Source organism: Myotis lucifugus, unplaced genomic scaffold, assembly GCF_000147115.1.
Source record: "Myotis lucifugus unplaced genomic scaffold, Myoluc2.0 scaffold_386, whole genome shotgun sequence".
Lineage (NCBI taxonomy): Eukaryota > Metazoa > Chordata > Mammalia > Chiroptera > Vespertilionidae > Myotis > Myotis lucifugus.
This window is the reverse complement of record NW_005871434.1, coordinates 618,644-630,716: the sequence shown is the minus strand read 5'-3', so window position 1 is coordinate 630,716 and position 12,073 is coordinate 618,644. Positions and strand designations below refer to the sequence as shown.

Genomic DNA, 12,073 nt, shown 5'->3' with positions numbered 1-12,073 from the left:
GTTCTGAGCACCTGCTGTGTGCTGCTGGGGACATGCAGGGAAAATAAAGGTTCCTGTGCAGCTCACAGCTGTGGGGGACACAGAGCTCAAGAAGTAATGGACATGGGTGTGGGGCACGGCCACAGTGTTTTGGACAGGTTCAAGCCTTGGACTGATGAGAAGACACAGTCCTCTCATGGCCACGTGCAAGTCCCAGCTTGGAGGGCAGAGCCCTCCCAGCACAATTATAGCCAACAGCTATAGTTGTAAGCTTGAACCTATGGTCTGAACACGTGGCCCCACGTGCCTGAGTGATACAGTTCAGGTGCATGTAGTTGAGTAGGATTGAAACCCATGAGAATGTTGTAAACATCTTGACCACACCCTTACGTTTCCTCGTGGCATCTGCTATAAAATAAAGACACAGGTTGTGGGTGTTGGTGCTGTCTCTCCATCAGAGAAGCAGTGTCCCACCAAGACCCAGCTTTCATTCTCTTGTCTGTCATTTCTAAGTCCTTCATGGCCCTCTCTCAGGGTCATTGAACCAGGCTGAGCTGGCATGGCACATAAGGCGCCCTGGGCTGAGTATGCCATGGCCATGCCGGCTCGCCACATATGGCACCGACCAGGGACTGAATTCTGCAACCAGGGACTGAGTTCTGGGACTGGGGACTGAGTTATGAGGACTAGGACCTGAGTTTGGGGGAACTGCAGTGGTCAGGTGAAAGGAGGCTCCCTTGAGGCGTGTGCAGAAAGTAAGGTAGGGAGCCGAGGTGTGATAATAGCTCGGTGTAAAACTTGGGAAATTCAGGATCCTAGGAAGGGATCCCTAAAAACAATGCTTATTGAAGCATTTTTTAATTTCTTAAGGAGAAAATAAGTAGAAGCATTTTTAAATTTCTTAAGGAGAAAATAAGTAGAAAATGGAATATAGAAAATAGAAAATAAGATAGATACAGATTAAGTGGAAAACAAGAAGTAGAAAATAGTACAGGTAAGATTTTGGTTATTTGTTTGCTCATAGGCACTGGACCTCGTGAGGTTTTGCGGGTTCAGTTAAGATGTGGAATTTATGGGGGTTGTAACCCAGGAAGGTTTGGGCAGGGGAAGCCAAGCCTACCTATAGTTCACAGGTAGAGGTAGAAAATAAGTAGAAATAAGCAGTAGAAATAGAGAAGTAAGCGGTAGAAAGTAAGCGGTAGACGTTAGAAACTAAGTGATAGGAAATAAGCTGTAGAAATAGAGAAATAAGAAGAAATAAGCGGTAAGAAATAAGCAGTAAGAAATAAGCGGTAGGAAATAAGTGGTATAAATAAGCGGTAGAAAACAAGTGGTAGAAATAAAGTAGAAAGCGGTAGAAATAGTAGGTAGAAATAGGTAGAAAGAAGTAAATAGATACAAATAAGGTAGAAATCTCCTAGGGTTTGTTTAAGCCACTGTAAAGCAAAAAATGGCTGTGGTTGATATTGTTTAAGGAAGTAACTTTTATTTCTGACCTAGATTGTAAGCTCTTGCAGCAGTTGCATTGTTTCTGGGCTTTGGTTATCTTTGCTTGTGTGACCTGATAACTCCCTGGGACTTTGGGTCTGTGTGAGACCCCAGACTCGGAGTTGGAGGTCTCCAGCTCTGCAAGACCGAGGGCTGCTCATTTCCATGCAGCTGCGGCTAAAGAAAGAAGCTGAGAAGGGACCAAACTTCCACCGGTGGGGACGGGGCTGATTTGACCAGGACTGGTGCTGACTCAGTGTCAAGGCCAACCATCCAGACAGCCTGATCCAGGGGACTAGTTTTGCATCAACAACATCTTTGCATCGGCGGCATCTTACTACGCAAGTGACCAAGGTATCAACATGGAGTCAGCTGAGGAAGATGGCGACTGAGCCCAAGCAGATGTTAGAAAAGCAAGTGGAAGCTATGCTAGCGTTGGTGAACTGCCAGTTTTCTGTAAAATCTTGTGGAGCTAAATCTAAGGACTCTGAATAAGATATCCTGAAAACATTAACATGTTTGTAGTTTAGTTTTGCATTGGCATTGTTTTGTTATTGTGTTATTAATAGCCAGAGTTTTGTTCTCTTGTTGCTGTATTGACATTGCTGTGTTTATGATTTTGTTAATAGCCAGAAGTTTGTTTTGATGTTTTGATTATGCTGAATAATTTTTTTAGAGTTTTTGATAATGTAAATAGACGTGTTTAAAAACAAAAGAAAAGGGGGATATGTGGGGCACAGCTACAGTGTTTTGGACAGGTTCAAGTCTTAGACTGATGAGAAAGCACAGTCCTCTCATGGCCACATGCAAGTCCCAGATTGGAGGGCAGAGCCCTCCCAGCACAATTATAGCCAACAGCTATAGTTGTAAGCTTGAACCTATGGTCTGAACACGTGGCCCCATGTGCCTAAGTGATACAGTTCAGGTGCATGTAGTTGAGTAGGATTGAAACCCATGAGAATGTTGTAAACATCTTGATCACACCCTTACGTTCCTTCATGGCATCTGCTATAAAATAAAAACACAGCTTGTGGGTGTTGGCGCTGTCTCTCTATCCAGGAGCAGTGTCCCATCGAGACCCAGCTTTCATTCTCTTGTCTGTCATTTCTAAGTCCTTCGCCGCCCCCTCTCAGGGTCACTAAACGAGGCTGAGCTGGCATGGCACATAAGGTGCCCTGGGGCTGAGTATGCCATGGCTGTGCTGGCTTGCCACACATGGGTACTTGCTGAGGAGCAGATCAGACCTGGGGAGGCCCTTCTGAGAGAAAGTGACCAGAGGTTGGGCTGCCAGGAGGAAAGGGTTTGCTCAGCCAGCAAAAGAGGTGGCAGTGAGGAGGCATTTCAGGCATAATATTGAGAGTGTGTGGGGTGGGGCCAAGGGGAAGGAAGGCTCTGTCAGCTCTGAACCTGGGATAACCTGACCAGCATTTCCAGAAGGTCATACTCGCTGTGCTGTGGGGAGTGGGATCCCCTCACCTTCTTGTGCCATCTGGTGAAGCCCATTGGCACCTGCTTGGAATAATGTTTTTAAATGCAAAAAACAAAATGTGAGTAAACCAGTGATAAAATACAAAGGAAGCCAATGATATGAGCCACTGGTATCAAAACAGAGCACAAAAAGTGGTGGTAGTGGTGGGAATCAGGCTCTTCCCCAGATCGCAAGAAAAGCATTGCAAGGATCCATGCACAGGTGATTGCGGTGTGGCTGGGTTTATTTGTGATAAAAATCAAAGGAGTGCCCCTCCAGGTGTTAATGTAAGAAACATTCAAACCTGTGAAGAATTTTTGTGAGTTTATTGAGCCATACTGTCGACAATTGCTGGGAAACAGAATCTTGATGGATTGAGATAATGCTCCAGAGAATGGCAGTTTTGCACCTTGGTCTATACGGTACAATCAAAAGAGGAGACATAAGTGGGTTAAATGAAATTCATTGGTGATAGATTAGGGAGGTGGGAGAAAACAAAGTGGGAAAACCTCTGGAATTGGATAAAAAGTAAAATTATAGACACATACTTTTTCACTTAGGTGGGTGCAGGGTAGTTAACAGTCAACAGTTAACTCAGTGACAATGAGGGAATTTGTGATCTTTGCAGCGTGGTGCCTGTGCTTTGAAGGGTCTGGAAAAAGGAAAATTACTTTTATGTTCCAAGGATATGTTATCATAGATGCAAAAGTCAATAGGCAGGCTTGGTTAAGGTAAAGATTGACCTTTGTCAGGGAAGATACCAGCCTAAGACATGACTACTCACCATAAACTGTTTTTAGTTAAAGTTTTAATTTCAGATCATCCTTTGTGGTTACTTTAGGTCTCTGAGTTTGCAAGGCTGCCACGCAGGCCTTCCCTGAGCTAGTCAAGTTAGCATGTGGCCCCATTTCATCCACTGGATATTCAATATCCCATTCTCCTCCACTCCGCCATGGAAAAGTCCAATCTTGTCTTCAGCAAGACAAAGGCCAGTGTCCAGAGTTTCTGCTTCAGATTCCTCTGGAGCCTGTGCAGTCTTCTATGGGTCCCAAGTGACCACTAGATCTGCATGGTTGCATGTTCCTGGAGGGAGAGAATGAATGAAAGGGGGGAGTGTGAGTTGTAAAGAGTGAGAGAAAGGGAGGGAGGGAGGGAGATTCTTCACCTGAGATTATGTATTCACAGAACCAGAAGCTTTGTCAAAATAACCAATCAACTTCCCAAGCTTTCACAGACTTCTGATGGGTCTACCCCTAGTCAATGATCCCTTTCCCAGATTAGACTGACAGTCCTCTTGGTCAAGTTCCTCCCCCCACACCTTTTGACTTCTATTGTGAATATCCTTATCTCCTTTTGCTTCCCAGACAATCCAGTACTAATACCAGAAGAGGGAAAGGGGGGTGTTAATCCTTGGGGAGCAATCCTGGGATCCCCTGCAGTGTGTGTGAGGCTGTAGCTTCCTGGCGAAGCAGACAGGCTCAGTGTCCCCTGCTGACTGTTCTTAACAATATCTGACTTACCTTGCTCTCTTCCTTCTTATTACTATTTAGCTAACTATGGCAATAAAGCACCTTTGTAACAGAGTAGTGTCTGTTCTTTATCAACACATTAAATAAGACCAGGTGGTGGGTCTACACTGACCCCCTTCCAAATAGTGATGAACACAGAGGACTTTTCATAACCAGCAGCAGCAACTATAGAGTGATTTCTACTGGTGACAGCCCTGGCACTGTCCATGCCTCTGGAGTTTATAGCCTATGGTCACCCTTGAAGGAAAGGCCACATGCAGTTAGAGGCTAGTGCGAATAGAGGGGTCAGTGCCCAAGTTCAGGCTCCAGGAGGAGAATGCCTGTGCTGGCAGGAGGAAGCACTGAGGAGGGGGTGGCCACAATCCAGGTAGGGACAGTGGCTGCAAGGCAGGTGGCACAGAAGGAAGGGCTGGATTCAAAGTTGAGGTGATGCTGGGGTATAAACTGTGGGAAAGAGAAAGGAGTGTGGGGGGTACACATGTTCTGGCCTGGGGGCTGGTGATGTCATTTGCAAAGCCAGGGCTTGTCCTTGGGCCTGAGATTCCTGCTGATGACATCTCCCTGGTTGTCTTTCAGGTCAATGAAATCTACCATGACGAGTCCTTGGGGGCCCACATCAATGTGGTTCTGGTGCGGATAATCCTGCTCAGCTATGGGAAGGTAAGTGAGCACCCAGGCCAGAGCCCCGTGTGCTGGGGGATGGTGGGCTCCCCAGTGAGACACGGGCTTCTTTAAAAGTGTCTATGTCTGCCCAACAAGTCTGCCTCTCCTGGCTGCCCTGTACTTTCTGTAAGAAACAAGGAGCTTGTGAGCCATCCCATTGTCCTGCTCCCCTTTCACCCTCACCCCTCATTTTCATATGTAGGTTTTGTTTTTATTCTAGTGTGGTGACTGCCATGGAAAAGATGGTTTATTACCCACGGACCCCGCCATGCAGGGTCACACAGGGAAGCACCTGGGTCAGTCAGGAGGCAGATGGAGGGAGGGAAAAACATGGATGAGAGCCTTCACTGGTTTCTGTAGGAAGGAATGGGCGAGTCAGGGTAAGCAGGAGCAGGATTGACTGGTTTTAATAATTTCATCAAGCTGTGTGGTATAGGGCTGTTTCTAGTTGTGTGGTGCCTCACCCTGGGTTGATCAGGGCCAGGGATAGTGGCCCAAAATGTGAGACCCTGAGGAGGAGGTGCTTGGGCTGGACCCTGGATTGCTTGCTCGGTTTGCATTTGAAAAGCACACTCCATAGTGAGTCCTTGATTATCTCTAGGACATGGCTCACCCTGGGAGGGCAGTTCCACCAGGGTCAGCAAGGCCCTGATATCAGAGCATCAGAAACACAGTTAACACATAACTCATTTTGATGCCTGTCCATATCTTCAACATGTGCCCTCCTCTTCTCATATTGCACACCCTATGCCCCAATAGGGCTGTCCTGCCCTCTCTACCTCCTCTCACTGTAAAACTTGGATCTACTTTTCCCAGCAACGTGCATGGGTCTATGCATGTGTTGTGCATTGGAAGAGAAAGCCCCACCGCAGATAGCTGAGATGGAAGATAAGGAGAGATGTGAGGAAAGAAAGTGCCTGTAGTGCCTGCCAGCTGGGACTGAGCATGAGCCTGCACCAGGCATCTCAAAAAATAAAATTCCACTGCACACAACTTACAAGGTGATCAGTATCAAAATGACAATGAAGGGCTCATTTGGTGCAGTGAATTCCAGAAATAGGGCACTTGAACCCACCCTCCTTACCCTGGGAAGCATGTTTCTCTAAAGTGAGGGAAGTAGACACTGTAAGGACACCAGCCACAGACCCACAGAGAGCATAGAATCTGCCAGAGCATCCATCAAAACAAGGAGATTGGTGAAAACCTACCTGCAGTCTTCTTTCATGCCTTATCAAGACCTTTAACACGTTACATTTTAATAAGCATAAAAGTTTCAAGTGATAGAATGAATAAAGTTAAATTAGTAGTTATATAATTTTCCTTTGCCCTACAGAAAGAAGCTGTGCTGTATTTTTGAGGGATCATAGGACACTTTAAAATTACAAAAGTACTTTAGGTCATAAAGAAAATTTTGGCAACTTTTATACAGCAAAAAACTGCCTACCTCTAGACTCTGACTCAATGCCCCAAAACGAGGAAGAAGAATGGTGCATAAATGGAAGATTCAACTCCTTTGAAAATCAAAACAGCCCTTAGGAAGAAGAATGAGAGTATTTGGAGAAAGAATAACCATGCACTACAGATCACAGGCAGCTGCATAGGTGCTTTCCAAGATGAAAAGGAGAGAAGGAATGCAAGGTAAGTTTGAACACATGTGAACAACCCAAACCACAACCTAAAGAAAGCAAAACCAAAGACATCATTCAGAAAAAGCAGGTATCAATAAATTAGAAAATAGAAAGAAATTATAGAATCAATCAAGAAGAGAGCCTTGTGGATCACTCGATCTGGGAGAAGCCAGCTGCCATGCTGTGAGGACCATTAAGCAGCTCTATGGGGAGGTCCATAATCAAGGAACCACAGCCTCCTTCCAGTAGCTAGGTAAGGAAGCAATCTTGGAGGTGGATATTCTAGCCCCAATCAGGCCTTCAGATGACTAAAGCCTGAGCTGATATCTGGACTGCAATCTCATGAAACTGAACAAGAATCAGCTGAGCTTCTCCTGAACTCCTGACCCAAAGAAACTATGGAGAAAATGGCAGCGGAATAGACAGATGTCTCCCGAGCCTTGTCCCAGAACAGATAGAATGAGCAGCTGAAACGAGTAACATCCACCCCGAATTACTGAAGGAGACTCAGCTGGTGAGACAATTTGCAACCAGGAAGGGCAGAGGACCCCTGGAGAAAGCCCAGGGCACTGCGACCACGTGAGCAGCCCACTCCTGTCCAAGGAGCAGCAGCCCCGCGAGCAGCCTGCCCGGTCTGAGGAGCAACAGCCACATGCAGGCAGCCCCCATCCAAGGAGCAGCAGCCACATGAGCAGTCCAACCCCATCCGAGGAGCAGCAGCCACATGAGCAGCCCACCCCTGTCCGAGAAGCAGCACCTGCGCACAGCCCAATCCCATCCGAGGAGCAGCAGCCTCGTGATCAGTGCACCCCAATCCGAGGAGCAGCAGCTGTGCGAGCAGCCTCCCCCCCACAGCCAGAGGAGCCACCTCTGCTGCGAACAGCACCCAACAGAGGATCCACTGCCAAATGAGGAGCAGCTGCTGAAGTGAACGCCCGAGTAGCAACCGCACCCCGAGGAGCCACTGCCACCCAAGGAGCATCCCCTGCATGACTCAACATCTAGATTCCTCAGTGAAACAAAAAATAGGTAGACAACAAAACCCCCAAAGAAAATAAAAGGAGGAATTGCCAGAAAAGCAGCTAAGTGAAACAGAGGCATGCAATATGTCAGAAAAACAATTCAGAATAAGGGTCATACAGTTCATAAACCAGATGGATGAAAAAATCAACAACTTATGTAAGAATCAAGAAGAAATGAAGAATGATATAGCTGCAATAAAAAACACCGTGGAAAGTTTCAACAGTAGACTAGAGGAAGCGGAGGACTGAATTAGCGAATTAGAAGACAGGGAAGCAAAACACACCCAAACTGGACTGCAATTGAAGAAAAAAAATTAAAAGACAGGAGGAGAGCCTAAGGGAGCTATGGGACAACATGAAACAAAGCAACATACAAATAATAGGGGTGCCAGAACAACAGGAAGAGGAACAAGGGTTAGAAAACCTATTTGAAAAAATAATGTCAGAAAACTTCCCTGATGTGGGGAAGAAAAACGTCACACAAGCACAGAGAGTCCCAAACAAGATGAACCCGAAAAGACCCACACCAAGACACATCATAATTACATTGCAAATATTCAGGACAAAAAGAGAATCTTAAAGGCTACAAGAGAGAGACAGAAAGTTACGTACAAGGGATCTTCCATTAGATTATCAAATGATTTCTCAACAGAAACACATCAGGCCAGAAAAGAATGGAAGGAAATTTACAAAGTGATGCAAAGCAAGGGACTGAATCCAAGAATACTCTGTCTAGCAAGGCTATCATTCAGAATTGAAGAGGAAATAAGGAGCTTCACAGACAAAAAAAGGCTAAGGGAGTTTATCACTACCAAGCCAGCAATGAAAGAAATGCTAAGAGACTGGTGTAAAAAGAAGAAATGAAAAGGTAAGAGGGAACAAAGGCACAAAAAATGAAAATGGCTACAAACAAGTACCTATCCTATATAATAAAGAGGTAATATGCAATTAACCCTCACGCCCTCACAAGATGGGTGCCTATGACCAGACCAGCAGGGGGATTAGTGAGAGACAACCAAATGACTGAACAAGAAGGCTGCATGGGGCAACCAGGCCGGCAGGGGGGTTAGTGAGGGATGACCAAATGACTGAACAAGCAGCTCCATGGGGTGACCAGGCCGGCAGGGGGGCCATGAAGGGAGACCAGGCCAGGAGGGGAGGCAGTTGGGAGTGACCAGGCCAGTGAGGGGTGGGGGGAGTTGGAGGCCACCAGGCTGGCAGGGATGGGGCAGTTGGGGGCAAATTGGCTGGCAGCAGGGTGGCAGTTAGGGGCATTCAGGCAGGCATGCAGAGGCAGTGAGAGAAAACCAGGCAGGCAGGCAGGTAAGCGATTAGGAGGCAGCAGTCCAGAATTGTGAGTGGTCCTGGGGATGGGGCCTAAAACAGTAGTCAGACATCCCCCAAGGGGTCCCAGATTGAAGAGGATGCAGGCTGAGCTGAGGGTACCGCCCCGCCCCCGTGCATGAATTTCGTGAACCAGGACTCTAATAAATAATAACTTTAAACAAAAATGGACTAAATGCTCCAATCAAAAGATATCAAGTGGCTGAATGGATGAAAAAACATGACCCATATATATGCTGTCTATAAGAGACCCACCTCAGAACAAGGGATTCACACAGACTGAAAGTGAAGGGATGGAAAAATATCTTTCAGGCAAATGGAAATGAAAAAAAGCTGGAGTAGCAATACTTACATCTGACAAAATAGACCTCAAAGTGAAGGCCATAGCAAGAGATAAGGAAAGCCACTTCATAATACTAAAGGGATCGATACAACAAGAGGATATAACACTGATAAACATATATGCACCCAATGCTGGAGCACCCAAATACATAAAAAAAAAACTCCTGAAAGATATCAAGGGAGATATTGACAACAATACAATGATAGTAGGGGACTTTAATACACCACTGACATCACTGGATAAATCCTCTAGACAAAAAAATCAGGAAAGAAACAGCAATCCTAAATGACTCACTAGATCAGATGGACTTAATTGACATCTTCAGAACATTTCACCCCAAAGCCATGGAATATACATTCTTCTCAAGTGCACATGGGACATTTTCAAAAATAGACCACATATTGGGTAACAAGCAAAGTCTCCCCAAATTCAAGAAGATTGAAATCATATCAAGCATCTTCTCAGACCACAATGGCATAATATTAGAAATAAACTATAATAAAAACAATCCAAAAAATTCAAACACTTGGAAGCTGACTAGCATGCTATTAAACAATGATTGGGTTACCAAAGAGATCAAAAAGAAATTAAAAACATCCTGGAAAATAATGACAATAAAAACACAACAATCCAAAATCTATGGGACACAATGAAAGCAGTCCTGAGAGGGAAGTTTATAGCTCTACAGGCCTATCTCAAAAAACAAGAAAAAATGGTAGTAAACCATCTAACTCTACAACTTAAAGAATTAGAAAGAGAGCAACAAGAAAAGCCCAGAGTGAGCAGAAGGAAAGAGAAAATAAAGATCAGAGCAGAAATGAATGACATAGAGACAAAAAAAATAATACAAAAGATCAATGAAACCAAGAGCTGGTTCTTTGAAAGGATAAACAAGATTGACAAACCCCTAGCCAGGCTCACCAAGAAGCAAAGAGAGAGGACCCAAATAAACAAAATTAGAAATTAAAGAGGCAAAATAACAACAGACCCCACAGAAATACAAAGGATTGTTTAAAAAAATACTATGAACAACTCTATTCCAACAAACTAGACAACCTGGAGGAAATGGACATATTCCTAGAAAAATACAACATTCCAAAACTCAATCAGGAAGAATCTAAAAATCTCAATAGGCCAATAACTATGGAAGAAATTGAAGCAGTCATCAAAAAGCTTCCAGCAAACAAAAGCCCGGGGCCAGACGGCTTCATAGGGGAGTTTTACCAAACATTCAAGGAAGAACTAAAACCCATCCTCCTCAGACTATTCCAAAAAATTCAAGAGGAAGGAACACTTCCAAGCTCATTCTATGAAGCCAGCATCACCCTAATACCAAAACCAGGTAAAGACAACACAATGAAAGAGAATTACAGGCCAATATCCCTCATGAACATAGATGCCAAAATCCTCAACAAAATCTTAGCAAATTGGATCCAGCAGTACATCAGAAAGATCATACACCATGACCAAGTAGGATTTATCCCGGAGATGCAAGGATGGTACAATATCCGCATCACATAAACAAATTGAGAGATAAAAATCAGTGTCATATCAATTGATGCATAAAAAAACATTTGACAAAATCCAACACCCTTTCTTGATAAAAACTCTCAGCAAGGTGGGAATAGAAGGATCATACCTCAACATAATAAAAGCTATATATGACAAACCCACAGACAACATCATACTCAATGGGCAAAAACTAAAACCATTTCCCCTAAGAACTGGAACAAGACAAGGATGCCCACTCTCACCACTCCTGTTCGATATAGTACTGGAAATACTAGCCATTGTGATTAGACAAGAAGAAGAAATAGAGAAGCAAGATGGCGGCGATATAGGCAGACACGTCCCAGGTCTTGTCCCGGAGCAAACGGATTAAGCAGCTGAAACTAATAACACCCACCCCGAATTGGCGAATTTACTCAGCTGGTGAGACGGTTTGCAGCCGGGAAGGGCAGAGCTCCCCTGGAAAGGTAAAAAACCAGGGATCTGGGCAGGAAAGTTTGCCAGACCTGAGCCCAGAGGGTCGGAGGGAGACCGCGTGGCAGACAGCCGCGTCTCTTGGGACAGACACAGCCCCTGACTGGGGAAAGGAGTTCCACGGGTTTGCTGGCGCCAGGAGATTTGAGATTTGGATTTTGTGATTGCGGAAAACTGAGACTAAAGGGGGCATCCTGAGGAACTGACCAGACCATGCAGTGCCCATAAGAGAGGAGCGTTGCCCAGATCATGCAGTGCTGGTAAGAGAGGAGCGTTTCCCAGATCATGCAGTGCTGGTAAGAGAGGAGCGTTTCCCAGACCGATCCAAGCAACAGCAGCCCCCTGATCACCGCAGCCTCCTGATCAATACACCCTCTGTCGGAGGAACAGCAGCTGTACGTGAAGCCTCCCCCCACCAGCCAGAAGAGCCACCACAGCTGTGAACAGCACCCACCAGAGGAGCTGCTGCCAACTGGGAAGCAGCTGCTACCCCAACCGTCCGAGCAGCAACCACAACCCAAGGAGCCCCTGCCACCCAGGGAGCAGCCACTGAACGACTCAACATCTACATATGTCAGCGAAATCAAACATGGGTAGGCAAAGAAACCCCCAAAGGAAAGAAAAGG

At 45.5% G+C, this 12,073-nt stretch overlaps 1 protein-coding gene across 1 annotated transcript in view; it reads left to right on the top strand.

The window, feature by feature from the left end:
* Positions 1-12,073, top strand: part of ADAMTS2 (ADAM metallopeptidase with thrombospondin type 1 motif 2) — a 274,332-nt gene that overhangs the window by 157,744 nt on the left and 104,515 nt on the right. Inside the window, exon 5 of the mRNA XM_006101903.3 lies at positions 5,041-5,124. Coding sequence (XP_006101965.1) covers positions 5,041-5,124 — 84 coding nt within the window. The remainder of the gene's footprint in view (positions 1-5,040; positions 5,125-12,073) is intronic.